The sequence below is a fragment of the Jaculus jaculus genome, chromosome 13 (genome assembly GCF_020740685.1).
Source record: "Jaculus jaculus isolate mJacJac1 chromosome 13, mJacJac1.mat.Y.cur, whole genome shotgun sequence".
NCBI lineage: Eukaryota > Metazoa > Chordata > Mammalia > Rodentia > Dipodidae > Jaculus > Jaculus jaculus.
The window spans coordinates 15,505,946-15,522,781 of NC_059114.1; the positions used below are offsets into that span (position 1 = coordinate 15,505,946).

General features: G+C 50.7%; 1 protein-coding gene across 5 annotated transcripts in view; it reads left to right on the forward strand.

Moving 5' to 3' along the window:
- The window catches only part of Msi1 (musashi RNA binding protein 1), a 30,423-nt gene extending 13,587 nt beyond the window's left edge, over window positions 1-16,836 (forward strand). For 2 of the 5 annotated variants that reach the window (XM_045133048.1, XM_045133052.1), the window contains 7 exons: window positions 267-384; window positions 5,529-5,609; window positions 7,952-8,008; window positions 10,564-10,632; window positions 11,156-11,343; window positions 11,776-11,838; window positions 15,133-16,836. In XM_045133048.1, the coding sequence (XP_044988983.1) occupies window positions 267-384; window positions 5,529-5,609; window positions 7,952-8,008; window positions 10,564-10,632; window positions 11,156-11,343; window positions 11,776-11,817 (555 nt within the window). In that variant the 3' untranslated portion in view covers window positions 11,818-11,838; window positions 15,133-16,836. The remainder of the gene's footprint in view (window positions 1-266; window positions 385-5,528; window positions 5,610-7,951; window positions 8,009-10,563; window positions 10,633-11,155; window positions 11,344-11,775; window positions 11,839-15,132) is intronic. The other 3 variants (XM_045133049.1, XM_045133050.1, XM_045133051.1) reach the window with 3 other exon arrangements.

Sequence of the window (16,836 nt, forward strand, 5' to 3'; positions counted from 1 at the left end):
GGGGAAGAGCCTGTTCTACCCTTGAAAGTGCAGCAAGGCAGCAAAGTCCATGGTGGCTAACTGAGTCCTCTCTGAGCTTCAGGGTTGGCGTTTACAAAATGGAATCACCACCAGGTGTGGTGGTGCGTGCCTGTAACCCCAGAACAGGGAAAGTTCAAGGCCAGCCTGGTCGGTGTAGGTAGTCAAAAAACAAGGTCTGCCACAGAAAAGGAGGGACAGTGGCCCTCACTGTGGGAAGGCTGACTGACCCTCAGGTCTCATTACAGGTGGAATGTAAGAAAGCGCAGCCAAAGGAGGTGATGTCACCGACAGGGTCAGCCCGGGGGCGGTCTCGAGTCATGCCCTACGGAATGGACGCCTTCATGTTGGGCATCGGCATGCTGGGTACGTGTTAGGCCTGCACCTGCGGCTTGTTCCTGCCAGGAACAGCTCCCGGGCCTACCAGGAGCCATGGTGGGTGTGGCATCTCTTCTGTGGTCTGCCCTCCCTTCTGAGTCATTGGGCGGGATTTGGTGTTGGACCGTCTCTTCAGGTCTGGCAGTCCTTGTCCAAGGTGAGCTGGTTTGGTTGTGTAGTGCTGCCCTCTTGTGGTAGCCATAAGAATTGTCCAGCTGCTTCGTCGTCTTCATCTCTTTACTTTTAAATAAGTATTTTATTTATATATTACTTAATATTTAACTTATATTTATATATCTATATATTTTATATAGATATTTTATCTTATATTTATATATCTATATATATTTATATCTATATATTATGTGGTATATCATTTAATAGTTTCCTTGTAAATTATAATTTCGTATATTTGTATATCATAATTTTTTTTTTTGAGAGAGAGTAAGAGAAAGTGGGGAGGGAATGGGAGCACCAGGTCCTCTAGCCACTGGAAACGAACTCCAGATGCATGCACGACCTTGTGTAACTGGCCTCACATGGGTACTGGGGAATGAAACTACAGTTGTTCAGATTTTACAGACAAGAACCTTCACCGTTGAGCCATCTCTCTAACCCCATCCCTGTATTCTCTTATCCATCCATTCATATGATCATCCAGTAAATAGGAATTGAGCACCTGTAAGTGCTAGGCACTATGCCAAGAAGTTCCAGCAAAGGCATTCCTGGGACTTACGGTCTGTCAGGGCAGACAAGAAAGAAGACAGATAAATTTACAATGGAAAGCATGGTCATAGGGAACTGGACCAAAAACTAGAAGATTACTAACTGCTGGGCATGGTGGCACACGCCTTTAATCCCAGCACTAGGGTGGCAGAGGTAGGAGGATTGCCGAGTTTGAGGCTACCTTGAGACTACATGGTGAATTCCAGGTCAGCCTGAGCTAGAGTGAGTCCCTACCTCAAAAAAAAAAAAAAAAAAAAAGGTTAAATGGAGCCAGACATAGCAGTGCATGCATTTAGTTCCAGTACTCAGGAGGCAGAGATAGGAAGATCATTGTGACTTTGAGGCCAGTCTGAGACGACATACTGAATTCCAGGTCAGCTTGGGCTAGAGTGAAACCCTACCTTGAAAACACACACGCACACACACAAATTGAATAGAAGCCAGGTATGGTGGTATATGCCTTTAATCCCAGCACTCAGGAAGCTGAAGTAGGAGGATCGCTATGAAGTCAAGACCAGCCTGGGATATAGTGAGCTTCAGGTCCAGTTGGACTGGAGTGAAACCCTGCCTTAAAAATAAATAAAAAGAAAAAAAAAGAAAGAAGCCAGGCATGGTGGTGCACACCTTTATTCCCAGCACTTGGGAGGCAGAGGTAGGAGGATCACCATGAGTCTGAGGCCACCCTGAGACTATATAGTTAATTCCAGGTCAGCCTGGACCAGAATGAAACCCTACCTCGGAAAAAAAAAAAAAAAAAAAAATCTGGGTGTGGTAATGCACATCTTTAACCCCAGCACTCAGGAGGCAGAGGGAGGAGGATCCATGTGAGTTGGAGGTCAGCCTGAACTAGAGCAAAACCCTACCTGGAAAAAACAAAAATAAAAATAACAAAGGAACATCCAGCTAGGTATAGCAGTCCATACCTGGAATCCCAACACTTGGGAAACTGATGCAGGACAGTCATGAGTTTGAGGCCAGTCTGTAATACATAGCAAGACCCAGACTCAAGAAAACAGAAAACAAAACAACAACAACAAAAAAGAACATCCATATATCCTCTTACCAGAGTCACTTAATTTGTTCTTATTTATTTATTTTTACTTATTTATATGAGAGAGAAAGAATGGGTGTGCCAGGGCCTCCAGCCGCTGCAAATGAACTCCAGACACATGCACCCCCTTGTGCATCTGGCTTACATGGGTCCTGGGGAATCGAACCTGGGTCTTTTGGCTTTGCAGGCAAGTGTCTTAACTGCTAAGCCATCCCTCCAGTCCAGCATTTGTTCTTATTTGCTTCATTATTTCACCGTGCATATACGTGTGGGTGCATATGTATTTATGTGTGTATTCACATGTGTGTACATTGAGGTATATGTGATTTTTCAATCTGAATCATTGAGGGCACATTATATGTGTCGTGGCCCCTCTCTTTATTCCTGAAATTATTAATACTCTTTGAAACCACAGTATAGTTGTCAGTTATAATTTTACGTTTTCTTCTAATATTTTCAAATTTTGCCAATTGACCTGATTTTGTGTATTTTTTGCATGTATGTTTATGCGTATATGTGCATATTGCCGCTGCAAATGAGCATCAGACTTTTGCACCACTTTTTTTTTTTTTTTTTTTTTTAATTTCTCAGGGTAGAGCCTCACTCTGTAGGCCTGGCTGACCTGAAATTCACTGTGCAGTTTCAGGGTGGCCTCAACCTCTGCCTCCTGAGTGCTGGGATTAAAGCCATGTGCCATCATGCATGGCTTTTTTGTTGTTGTTGTTGTTGTTGCTGTTTTTCCGAGGTAGGGTCTCACTCTAGCTCAGGCTGACCTGGAATTCATTATGTAATCTCAAGATGGCGATCCTCCTACCTCTGCCTCCCAAGTGCTGGGATTAAAGGCATGCACCACCACACCTGGCTATGCGTGGCCTATAAAAAAAAAATTATTTATTTGGGCTGAAGGGATGGCTCAGCTGTTAAGGCGTTTGCCTGCAAAGCCAAAGGACCCAGGTTCGATTCCCCAGGACCCTTATTAGCCAAATGCACAAGGGGGTGCACGTGTCTGGAGTTCATTTGCAGTAGCTGGAGGTCCTGGTGCATCTGTTCTCCCTCTCTCTCCCTCGCTCTCTCTCTCTGTGTCAAATAAATTAATTAAATTAATTAAATATATTTTTAAAGATTATTTATTTGGAGTTGAAGAAATGGCCTAACAGTTATGGCATTTGCCTGCAAAGCCAAAGGACTTTCGGTTCGATTCCTCAGGACCCATGTAAGCCAGATAGATGCACAAGGTGGCACATGCATCTGGAGATTGTTTGCCGTGGCTGGAGGCCCTGGCGTGCTCATTCTCATTCTCTCTCCCTCTTTTTCTCTCTGCCTCTTTCCCTCTCTTGCTCTCTCAAAGAAATAAATAAATAAAAATTTAGAAAATTACTTTAGTTATTTGAGAGAGAGAGGGAAAGAGACAGGCTGAGAATGGGCTCACCAGGGCCTCCTGCCACTGTAAACTGTAAATGAACTCCATACACACAAACACCACTTTGAGCAGCTGGTGTTCCACGGGCACTGGGGAACCAAACCTGGGTCATCAGGCTTAGTACGCAACTTCCTATAGTCACTGAACCATCTCTTTAGCCCCAACTTTGAACTTTTTTCTTTCTGTTTTGATTTTTCAGGTAGGGTCTCGCTCTAGCCCAGGCTGACCTGGAATTCATTATGTAGTCTCAGGGTGGCCTCAAACTCATAGCAGTCCTTCTACCTCTGCCTCCCACTGCTGGGATTAAAAGTACATGCCACCACGGCAGCCAGACCTTGAACTTTTGTTCCTCCTGCCTACACTTGAAATACCTCGTGCCTGCTGGGGTTACACACTGTTGTTGTTGTTGTTGTATTAGGAGGTGTCGCAGTCAGCTTCACATTGCTGGCAGAAAGCACCCAACCAAGGGCAGCTTGTGGGAGGAAAGTATTTATTTTGGCTGACAGACTAGAGGGGAAGCTCCATGATGGCAGAGGAAAATGATGGCATGACCAGAGAGAGGACATCACTTCCTGGCCAACATTAGGTGGACAATAGCAGCAGGAGAGGGTGCTTAACACTGGCAAGAGGAAACTGGCTGGAGTACCCATAAGCCTGCCTCCAACAATACACTCCCTCCAGGAGGCTTCAATTCCCGAATTGCCACCAGCTGGGAACCTAGCATTCATACACATAAGTTTATGGGGAACTCCTGAATCAAACCACCAGTACAGATAGTATTTTGGGGTGGGTGTGTGTGTATGTAGCATGTGTAGGGTGTGTGTGTGTATGTGCATGTGTGCTTGTCAATGTGTACACTTGTGTCCACATGCAGAGGACAGAGGCAGGCATCATCTATCTTCAATCATTCTTATGTCTTATTTTCTTGAGACAAAATTTCTCACTGAACCTTGAGCTCTGCATTTGTCAGCTAGGCTGGCTGACCAGTGAGCCCCAGCAACCATCCTGACTCCACCTACTTCAGCACTGGCAGGTGCAGCTATACCTGGATTTTATTTTTTTTTTGGGAGGGGGTTCGAGGTAGGGTCTCACTCTAGCCCAGGCTGACCTGGAATTCACTATGTAGTCTCAGGGTGGCCTCGAACTCACGGCGATCCTCCAACCTCTGCTTCCTGAGTGCTGGGATTAAAGGCGTGCATCACCATGCACTGCTTCACTCCTGAGTTTTTAAAAATTATTTATTTTATTTATTTATCAGATAGAGAAAGAGGCAGATAGAGAGAGAATGTAGCTGGGTGTGGTGGCACATTGCCTTTAATCCCAGCAGTCAGGAAGCAGGGGATCACCATGAGTTCGAGGCCACCCTGAGACTACATAGTCAGACTGGGCTAGAGTGAGACCCTATCTCAAAAAAAAAAAAAAAAAAGAGGGGGATAGAATTGGGGCTAGAAAGATGGCAAAGTGGTTAAGGCACTTTCTTGCAAAGCCTAAGTGTTCAGGTTCAATTCCCCAGTAACCACGTAAGCCAGATGCACAAGATGGTGCATGTGTCTGGATTTCATTTACAGTGGCTAGATGCCCTCACATGCCCATTCTCTCTCTCTCTTTCTCTAATAAATTAAAATAAAAAGGGTAGGATGGTTCTCAGTAAATAACTTCTCTATGCCTCAGTTTCCATGTCTGTAAAACAAGGGTCCCCATAGGACCTACCTGCTATGGTTCTTGGGAGTTTAATGAGATGACAAAATGCATACTGTACTTAGCAAAAGGCTCAGCAGGCACAAGGTATTTCAAAACCACCACTGAGGATTAGCCATGATGCAAGATGGGGGAGGGGAACAAGTGACTCTGCTCCCCCTCCGACCCCCCCCCCTCGCCCCCGAGCAGCTTCCGGGCCATGGGTGAGACCTCTGACACTATTCCTTTCCCCATCAGGCTACCCAGGTTTCCAAGCCACAACCTATGCCAGCCGGAGTTACACAGGCCTTGCCCCTGGCTACACCTACCAGTTCCCTGGTAAGTCATGTGCCAGGCTCCTCTGCCGCTCGCATGTCGCCAGGCAGCGTGACTCCTCCCCAGGGCAGTGTCTGGGGTGTATGAGTGGGGGTCTGCCTGCTGGAGGTCTGGAAGGAAGGGCATGTCTGTCTGAGGAAGGAGGGCCTCTCTCCTCCTTTTCCCACCCCCTCCCCAGAAGGGGCTCTGGGAATGGCCCTGCATGGCACTCTTCTCTCAAGGCATCCATTCTCTGCCCGCCCCCTGCCTGCTTGTTCTCCCAGTCCCACTCCAGGGTTGCCACTTGCACCAGAGGTGCCACTGGGCTTGCACTGGGGGCTTCCCCAGGACCACTGCGGTTGCGCTGTCGCAGAAAGCCTTGCAGGAGCTGGGCTGAGCCCCTGAAAGGCCACAGCCTTTTTTGAGAGCCTAAATGCTGAAAAGTAGCTTAAGACCATTATAATCACCCCTGTCTCATTTTTCATCTAACAAAGTACGACATTAAGACCGATCCAAATAAGTGTCAGGCATTCCCACGGTTATTCTGGAGTGTCCTGTGGTTACTCATCATTGTTTCTTTGAACTTTCAGATTATTGTGGGGCTCTTGTTTGCTGACTTATTTACTTATGCAGTGCAGTGGGTAGAACTCTTCCTCACACACACTGGCAAGTGCTCTACTACCAGGCTATGTCCTCAGTCCTTTTTTTTTTTTTTTTTTTTTTTATCAAGGTAGGGTCTCACTGTAGCTCAGGCTGACCTGGAATTCACTATGGAGTCTCAGGGTGGCCTCAAACTCACAGCAATCCTCCCCTCTCTGCCTCCTGGGTGCTGGCATTAAAGGCATGCACCACCAGCCCAGCTTTCTCAGTCCATTTTGTTTGTTTGGGTTGGGTTATTTTGTTTTGTTTTGAAGCAGGATCTCTATCCCTGGCTGACCTGGAACTCACTCTAGCCCAGGCTGGCCTCAGAGTCACATGACCCTCCTACCTCAGCCTCCCCCGTACCTAGGATTAAAGGCGTGCACCAACATACCTGACTCTCAGTCCATGTTTGGTCTTCTTTGTTGGAGGTGTCCCTAAACCCTTGGGCTATTTAATCTAGAGCCCTTTGTGCCTATGACACTGCCTAGCCCTCCCAGGAATCCGAAGGGGTGGGGGATGTGTAGCCCTGTTTTCTAGGTACAGAAGCTGAATCCTAGATAAGAAATGAGTCCTGCAGTCACACGGCACTGGGAACTGAAACTAAGCCCGAGTGTGACCGCGGCCATTGCTTTTCATCACAGTGTCCCCCCAGCTCTTCTCTTGCCACTAAAAAGAGAGAGAAGAGGATTTTGGAAGTTATCTTTGGTACGATCCTAACATTTTTAAGAAACGTCCAGAGCTTGAGTGTGATGGCTCAGGTCTGTAACCCCAGCACTGGGGAGTCTGAGGCAGAATTGCTATACATCTGAGGCCAGCCTGAGCCAGAGAGACTCAGAACTGCCAGGTGTGGTGGCACACACCTGAAATTATAGTGTTTGGAAGGCTGAAGCAGAAGACTTGCAAGTTCAAAGTCAGCCTGGGCTGCAAAGTGAGTTCAAGACCAGCCTGAATAACTTTAGTGAGAACCCCTCTCAAAACAAGAAAGCACACACACGGGTCTGGGGAGGTGGCTCAGTGGCTCAGCTGTTTGGTCACCAGCACCCACGTAAGAAGCCAGGCATGGCCGCACTTACCTGTATCCCCAGCACTGAGTGGGGCTGAGACAGGAGGATTGCTGGGGCTCACTGGTCAGCCAGTCTTAACTAAAAAGTGGCAGCTCCAGGTTCAGTGAGAGATGCCGTCTCAGGAAAGTTAGGTGGAAGAGCCATAGAGGAAGACACCCCAATGTCTTACTCTGGCTTTAACGTATGTGTGCATGAGGTGTGCACATGTGCACACACGTTTACTTATAACACACACACACAACTTAACCCCCGGCCCCCACCACCACACACAGTTTTTTTTTTTTTTTAACACTGAGGGTGCAGCTCAGTGGTAGAGTACTTATTTAGCATATGCAAGGCCTTGGGTTCAATTCTGAGCACTGCCAAAAAGGAAAGAAAAAGAAATACCAAGAATTTGTGATTCCTGCATTGCCCTGTGCCCAGGTTATAGGTGGCAACTCTTCTCTCTCGCTCTCCTCCCCACTCCTTCCCATGTCTCAGTATCACCTCCCCCCCCCCCACTGCCTGCTGGGGACTGTGGAAACCCCCAACCCCAGCTCTTGGGTCCTATGCATGGCCTTTCTCCTCACCCAGTATCCCTGTGGGTGCATTTGTCCCCCCTGGGCTATGCCCAAGGGGCCTCCTCTGCCTCCTCCTAAGCTGTTTTACGTTTCATTTTAGAATTCCGTGTAGAGCGGACCCCTCTCCCGAGCGCCCCAGTTCTCCCCGAGCTTACAGGTCAGTCGCTCGGATTTTGTACATCTCACAGGCCACGTGGGAAGACAGAGAAGGACCCAGGGGCCTTCCTGGGGAAAGCTATCCCGAAGCCTTTCCTTCTGCCCGCCAGCCTCCTGGCTATACAGGGACGTAGCAGACTGGCTGGGCGCTGGCCAGCCTGTGTATCTGCATGGCCCGTAAGGGTGGGGCGCAGGGCCAAGCCAAGCAGATGAAGGCAAAACCACTCATTCATCCACTTGGCAAATATTTACTTAGCACCTCCTGTGTGCCAGGCACCACGGGGGCTCTCGTGTCCAGTGAACAGGCCGGGATCACAGACTCAGAGCGCAGTGGGCCAGCGGGGGGCAGAGGAATTGCACAGGGAAGTGGCCACACCTGCCCTTGGTGCCAGCTCGCCCTCCTCACCAAAGGGGCTGCAGACCCAGAGCTCTCACCGCTCATTTCTCCCGAGAAACCAGAAACCCAGCTTCTGCTTTTGTTCGAATGTTTCAGTCATTTTTATATATTGGCACTGCATTCCAAATTATCAAATACTGTGGGCCAAATGACATGTGTCTGATAGCCAGATGTGATCCCAGAGCTGCCCACTGGATAAGCGTTTGGCCATTAAGGGCCGTTTCCTCAGGCAGAGCTTCACGTGGACCAGAAGAGCTCCGCCGGGGCGAGGCTGAGTCCGGGGGTGGTGTGCACACAAGGCGGGCTGCCAGGGGCTTCTCTGTCCAACCCACTTCTCCTTACCCCACCCCCAGACTGTCCCTTCAACCTGGCCATGTGTGGAGGATGTGAGCGTGGGTGTTGTTCTAGGTGAGACTTCCTTCCAAGGGGTGCTCAGAGACCACCAGACTGGGAAAGGGAGAAGAGAAATATGGGGTGAAGAAGGGAGAGAGCCAAGTCCTGACTGCTTGAGGGGATAATGGCTCTGTCACGAATTAGGGGAGCACCTGATCAGCAGTCGGGGTGAGAGTGCCCCTCTCTTCCTGTGGAAGTATTCTGCCTGATACGCTGAGGGCTGAGGACAGAGGGCGGGCAGACAGGGGCCAGGACCACCGACCACCTAGGACTTGCTCTTGCAGGTAACAGCAGGCTGGCTGAGGGCAGCAAATGTTTGTCATGCAAAGAAGGGGCGCTTTCCACGGTGATAAGCCCTTAGTAAGGTGGCTGCTCTGTGAGTTTGCTCTGTGAAGGCCAAGAACCCAGACCTTACTGCCCCTGTGGGTAGAAATGTCAAGAAATGTTCCCTCTGAAGATAGCTGGACAGGTGATGATGTGGGTTCCAGGCTCTGCCGTTCGTGGGAGCCTAAGGTCTGAACTTTTCTGTTGCCTCGGAACAAAGGAGACGGGTATTTTATGTGTTCAGTACATATTTATTGTGCCGATGTTGGTCCTGGCACTGGGGCCGTGCTGTGAGCGCACAGATAAGGCTGGTGATGGAGTAAGCAAGTAAATGATATTCTTACATGGGAAAGCTGTGCTAAGGGTTTAGGGTTGCCATCAAAGGGCGGGGTGGAGGGTTGCGAAGACTTCTCAGAGGAGGTGAGGACTGTGAGAAGCGGCCAGCTGTGTGGAGGTCTTGGGAAAGATGACCCCAGGGTACAGGGACCAGGCAGTCCTGAAATCGAATCCCCTAGAACAGTGGCGTTGGATAAAGACTTTCAGGGGGCCTCGTCCAGGGTGCCTTGCTCCAGGTCTGGCTCCAGTTTGGGGCAAGGGTTCTTCATACGGTTCTCACGGGGTGCTTCTTGGGATGCGAGCCTGGTCCTGGTGTTCTGCAGGCTTGCTGAATGCAAACCCTGAAGACCACGGCCCTAGGGAGCTCCCAGCTCATGCCGACCTGGTATTGAAGCAGGGTGCGTGTGGACTGGGGGGCTGAGGCAGGAGGATCTGGAGTTCGAGGCTAGCCCAGCTCCTTCAGGTCCTTTCGTAAACATGTGTTAATGTTCTGTTGTGTGCCCAGTGCTGGGCTCTGTGGGTGGGGAGTGGAGGTAGACCGCAGACAGGACAGCAAGGCCCTGCATTTCAACAGAGGAAGACAGAAAAGTGGCTGAGGAGCTCGGAGGAGGGAGGGGGCTGGTGGTGGGGCCCTGAGAGGGGAGGGGGGTTGCACATGGAGCCGCGGCAGCTCGGCCCACCCCGCGGGGAGCTCTGGAGCCCATGTTCGGGATGCAGTCCCACCTCAGTGACTGACTGGGAAGAGACAGTCTCCCCGCTGCTCTTGGCCAAGGGCCACTGTTCTTCCAAGAGCACGGGAAAGGGGCTTCCGCAGTGAGCAACGCCACGGGCGCTCAGGGCCACGCCTGCGAGTTGGGCTGCTTATACGATGTACCCTAGGCTCCATGGGACAAGCTGAGGCTCCCTGGGAAGCAGGCTCGCTTTGTTGCCGCCCACTGGCTCCGGGCACAGGATGGCCATCCACAGTGGCCGTCTCTGCCTTGACCCTCTGGGACACACGGCGCACACTGTCCCGGGCAGGAGAGGCTCTGCTCAGACGCCAGGGGCCTCCTTCGTCCCCTCTGGCCCCTCTTCCTGGCACTCAGTGCCCACACCTTGCCTTTCAGCCATCCCTCTCACTGCTTATGGACCAATGGCGGCGGCGGCGGCGGCGGCAGCTGTGGTTCGGGGGACAGGTGAGGCCTGCGGGGGAGGACAGCGTGGGGCGCAGAGCTCCCGAGGGGGGCAGGGGTGGCCGTCGCCACCCGCGGGCAAAGGGGTTCGTTCCTGCACTCACCCGAGTATTCGCGGAGCAGCTGCTGTGCCGGGCAGCGGGGCGTCACCCATTCCAGAAGAGCAAAAGGGGGGAAGCCAAGGGACAAGCGTGTGCAAAGACCTGGATACAGTTAGCAAGGGTGCAAGAGTGAGGAGTGGGCAGCGGGCAGCGGGCAGTGGGGTTTCCAGGCAGCAGCGGCGGTGGGCTGTGGAATCAGCAGTTGGCTGACGGATGGAGAAGGGCGGAAAGGGACTCGCTGGAGGCTGCTGAGGGCCCGAACAGGAAGCGAGAGGAGAGGCTTAGAGTGATCTTCGGGGGGTTGTTTGCTGCAAGACTTGTGGGCACGGGAGGGTCCAGGTTGGGGCAGCGGGGAGAGGTTGGGGGCGGTGCTGTGGGGCAGCCTGGGCATCGGGGCCATCACTGTCTTCTTTCTGGGTTGTCAGGCTCTCACCCCTGGACGATGGCTCCCCCTCCAGGTTCCACTCCCAGCCGCACAGGGGGCTTCCTGGGGACCACCAGCCCGGGCCCCATGGCTGAGCTCTATGGGGCGGCCAACCAGGACTCGGGGGTCAGCAGTTACATCAGCGCCGCCAGCCCCGCCCCCAGCACTGGTTTCGGCCACAGTCTTGGGGTGAGTGGCCAGGCCCAGTTGGCCTCCATCTCACCCCCCACACCCTTGGGGGGGGGGGGCTGAAATTGGGGGAGGGAGAAGCATTGTCTTTCTTCTCAGGCAGAAAGGGGTTCAGAGATGATGGATGGGGAATGGCTAGGAGTGACAGGTGGGGTCCACGTTCCTGTGGCGGACATGATCATCCTGTCGGGCACTGTCTGGAGGCTCTGGGATGTGATGCTGATAGGACACCACCTTCTGTCTGTGAGGGGGGCTCCAGCCCAGGGATCCTTTAGCTTTTTCCAAGGTACTGGTTCTCAAGCCCTGCCTAAAAGTCCACAGCAGGGCAACATGGGCAAGTTAGAGAGGGACCTGTTCCTGCAGAAAAGAGATGGAGCCCCAGGATTCTCAATTGTCCCCTGGATTCTAGAAGTCTGATTCTTTTCTTTACAGGGTCCCTTGATTGCCACAGCCTTCACCAATGGGTACCACTGAAGCAGGCACAGGTGGCAAGAGGTGAGGAGACGGACGCGGGTGGGGGTGGCACTGGAAAAGCTGGTCCCAGGCAATCCCGTTTCGGTACCCTGGCCCTGTCCTGCCTCACAGAGCGCACGGTCCACTGGGGAGGACGGACCTATCTACTGGCAACACTCAACATGCGTGAAGCTGCCCCTGCTCAGCATGAACTAAGCAAGGCTGTTGACACACGCCTGTAACCCTCACACGTGGAAAGCAGAGGCAGGGGGATTATAAATTAAAGGTCAGCCTAGGCTACCTAGTAAATTCTAAGCTAGCCTGAGCTACATAACAAAACCGCAGTTTCAAGAACCCAAAAAGTGGGCTGGAGAGATGGCTTAGTTATTAAGGCACTTCCTGAGAAGCCTAAGGACCCAGGGTTGGCTCCCCAGAACCCACATAACACCAGAGGCACATGGTATTGCATGCATCTGGAGTTTGTTTGCAGTGTCTAGAGGCCCTGGCACATCCATCCTCTTCCTCTCTCTCTCAAATTAATAAAAATAAATATTAACATAAAAAAAAGAAACCATGGAATGGAGAGATGGCTTAGCAGTTAAGCGCTTGCCTGTGAAGCTTAAGGACCCCAGTTTGTGGATCGATTTCCCAGGACCCACGTTAGCCAGATGCACAAGGGAGCGCTTGCATCTGGAATTGGTTTGCAGTGGCTGGAGGCCCTGGCTCGCCCATTCTCTCCCTCCCTCCCCCACCTCTCTCTCTGCCTCCCTCTCCCTCTTTCTCTGTCTGTCGCTCTCAAATAAATAAATAAATAATAAACAAAAAAATTTAAAAAAAGAAACCAAAGCTGGGCTTGGTGGTGCACATCTTTAATCCCAGCACTTGGGAGGCAGAGGCAGGAGGATCGCTGTGAGTTCAAGGCCACCCTGAGACTGCATAGTGAATTCTAGGTCAGCCTGAGCTAGAGTGAGACCCTACCTTGGAAAACCAAAAAAAACTAAGGAAGGGTCTCACTCTAGCTCAGGATGACCTGGAATTCACTGTGTAGCCTCAGGGTGGCCTCGAACTCATAGTGATCCTCCTACCTCTGCCTCCCAAGTACTGGGATTAAAGGTGTACACCACCACACCCTGCTTTTAAATTTTTGAGAGAAAGTCAGAGAAAAGAGAATGGACAAGCCAGGGCCTTCAGCCTGCTGTGAACAAACTCCAAATGCATGCGTCCCCTCGTGGCTCAAGTGCAACATTGCATGCTTGCATCCCTGCGTCTGGTACTTGGAACCTAGAGATTTGAATATGAGTTCTTAAGCTTCGCAGGCAAACACCTTAACTACTAAGCGATCTCTCCAGCCCCTTAATTTTTTGTTTTCTTTTTGTTTTGTTGTTTTGTTTTTCGAGGTAGGGTCTCACTCTAGCCCAGGCTGATGTGGAAATCACTATGTAGTCTTAGGGTGGCCTCAAATTCATGGTGATCCTCCTATCTCTGCCTCCCAAGTGCTGGGATTAAAGGTGTACACCACCATGCCTGGCCAGCCCCCTAATTTTAAAAAATATATTTTGGGGCTGGAGAGATGGCTTAGTGGTTAAACGCTTGCCTGTGAAGCCTAAGCACCCCAGTTTGAGGCTCGATTCCCCAGAACCCATGTTAGCCAGATGCACAAGGGGGCACATGCGTCTGGAGTTCGTTGGCAGTGACCGGAGGCCCTGGTGTGTATTCTCCTATATACCTCTTTCTCTCTCAAGTTAATACAAATGTTTTTATGTTTATTTAATTACTTGAAAGTGACAGAGAAAGAGGCAGAGAGAGAGAATGGGCACGCCAGGGCCTCCAGCCACTGCCAACGAACTCCAGACGCTTGTGTATCTGGCTTATATGGGTACTAGGGAATTGAACCTGGGTCCTTAGGGTTCATAGACAAGTGCCTTAACTGGGAAGCCATGCCCAGCTCAAATAAAATAGTTGTGTTTTTTTTTTTAATTTTTTTTAAATTTTTTATTTATTTATTTGAGAGCGACAGACACAGAGAGAAAGACAGATAGAGGGAGAGAGAGAATGGGCGCGCCAGGGCTTCCAGCCTCTGCAAACGAACTCCAGACGTGTGCACCCCCTTGTGCATCTGGCTAACGTGGGACCTGGGGAACCGAGCCTCGAACCGGGGTTCTTAGGCTTCACAGGCAAGCGCTTAACCGCTAAGCCCTCTCTCCAGCCCAAAATAGTTTTTTAAAACAATAAGAGGGCTAGAGGGATGGCTTAGCGGTTAAGGTGTTTGCCTATAAGGCCAAAGGACCCAGGTTTGATTTCCCAGGACCCACATTAGCTAGATGCACAAGGAGACACATGCATCTGGAGTTCATTTGCAATGACTGGAGGCCCTGGTGCACCCATTTTCTTTCTTCCTCCCTCCCTCTCTCTCTCTCTCTCTCTCTCTCTCTCTCTCTCTCTCTCTCTATATATATATATATATATATATATATATGTATATATATATATATATATATATATATATATGCCTCTTTCTCTCAAATAAATAAAATATTTCTAAAGAAAGCTTTAAAAAAATAATAAAATAGCTGGGCGTGGTGGCACACACCTTTAATCCCAGCACTCAGGAGGTAGGAGGATCATTGAGTTCGAGGCTACCCTGAGACTACAGAGTGAATTCCAGGTCAGTGTGGACTGGAGTGAAACCCTACCTCAAAAAAATAAAAGTAGGGCTAGAGAGGTGGCTTAGTGATTAAGTCCTTGCCTGTGAAGCCTAAGGACCCCGGTTCGAGGCTCGATTCCCCAGGACCCACATTAGCCAGATGCACAAGGGGGCACATGCATGTGGAATTTATTTGCAGTGGCTGGAGGCCCTGGCATGCCCATTCTCTCTCTCTCTCTCTCTTCCTCTTTCTCTGTCTGTCTGCCACTCTCAAATAAATAAATAAAAATAAAAAAATTTAAAAATAAATAAGTAAATAAAAATTTTAAAAAAACAATAAAAAAGAAAAACCAAAGAAAATAATAATAAAAAAAATCCAAAATAGTGGCAGTTTTCAGCGAGGGGTCCCCAGAAGATGACATTTGAATGTGGTCATTCAAGATCTGGGGAAAGTGAGCTGGGGCGTAGTGGCGCACACCTTTAATCCCAGCACTCGGGGAGGCAGAGGTAAGGAGGATCGCCGTGAGTTCGAGGCCACCCTGAGACTACAGAGTGAATTCCAGGTCAGCCTGAGCTAGAGTGAGACTCTGCCTTGTAAAAACAAGACAAACAAAAAAACATCTGGGAAAAGTGCCCTACAGAGAGGCCAAACGGAGGTCCCATCCCCCCCATAACCTGCCACTGTCTTTCAGCACCCCAACCTGCAGCCCATTGAGGACCAGAGTGAGCCAGCGAGGGGTGGAGACACCTCAGCCGCAAGCCGCCCAGCCCCCGCCCGCCACGACTCGGACCGGCCCTGCCTGTCCCCTGTCCACGGGCCCAGCCCCGCCCTGCCCCCCACAGCCGCCCCCACTAACTGCCCTTCTCTGCCCCCGCCCCTCCTCCCCACTTGCCCCTCTCCCCGCCCATTTTTATTTATTTTGGATTAGCCACCCCAAGCCCCCTTCTCCTTTCCTGGCTCTGCCTCCTCCCTCCTTGCTGCCCCAGTAGGACACCCCCGAAGGCTTTTGTATCTGTGAGTAGCTAGAGTGAGGGCGGAGGGAGCCTGCCACAGGCCACAGCCCCAACCCTTGTTTTTTATTCTGATTTTCCCTCTTTCGCTCTTTTTTTTTTTTTTTAAAGAAACTTTTTAAACTATTTCTAGGTTTGTGAATGTGAAGCCCCAGGCCGCAGGGGGCAAGGGGCCAGGTGCCCCCCCCACCAGCTGAGAACAAAGTGTCTATGTGGGTGTGGGCCCCTGGCTGCCTCCCTCCAGCCCTGAAGAGGGGGTGCAGGGCTGCGGGTAGGCCAGGCCGAGCCCCTGGAACCATCCTGTCCTGTATCATATGTAAATACTGTGGGGTGAACCCCCCACCCTTCCGTAAGACCCCTTGTGGGTGATGGTGTTGTCTGACCCCACAGGGCAAAGGTCTCCCCTCCCCTGCTTCTGTCCCCTCCTCAGACACCGTTACTGTAAGCTTGCAGGCCTCAGCTTTGGCCACAGCAGGCCCACATTCTCAGGCCCTCAGGGGTCAAGGCCTTGGGCCTACTCACCCCCCAAAACCCAGTGTAGGGGCAAGGGGCGAGGGAAGAGAAGGGCTTGCCCAGAACCACTGCTGGAAAAGAATTAGCTCTCCAAAGGCCTCTTTGCCCCCCTGCTTAGGTGGGACAACCTTCATGGTTTTTGCCCTGAGCTCCCCCCCCCCCAATGATTGGGTACCAGGGGCACTTTAGTAAGGGGCAGATTCTACCAGGGGAAAGCAAAGGACTTCTCAGGGAACCCCCACATTCTCACTGAAGTTTCCCACCAGGATGGGCCCACGGCCAAAGCCTCTGGTAGCCCCTGACCCCAGAGCCCGGTGCAGACTGAAAAGACAGGCTCAGGGTACAAACCTGAAGTGTGACCTGGTTGGTGTGGCACCCACTGTTGTCTCTCCTCTGGGTCCCTTCCCCAGCAGAGCTCCCAGCCCTCAAAGCACCCTTTGGAGAGTTAATTGTCTTGTGTGAGGTGCTCAACCCATTGGCCCTGACAACACAAAGCAATAATCTTTGTTACTGAGATGCGCGGCTGTTTGCGTTTTTTTTTTTTTTAATATTTCCTAATAAAAGAGAAGCTGCATTTTATTGGTTTTTATTTTTAATTTTATACACATCTGAGCTGAGTTCCAAGAGACTTAGCTTCCCTTCCCATCCCTAGACCCTCTCACCTCACCAGGCCCACCCATGGGATCAGGGCCCTGGAATTCTGTTTTCTGATTTGTTTGAAGAACTTTTTTTTTTTTTTTTTAAAGATGTTACATGGTGTTTTTTGAAGCCAGCAAGTTACCACCCTCCGGTGTCTCTTCTTTCCACATCTGTAACTTCTTTTTCCAGGTTTTATTTTGTTTTAAATTCCTAATAAATTATTTGAAAACGGT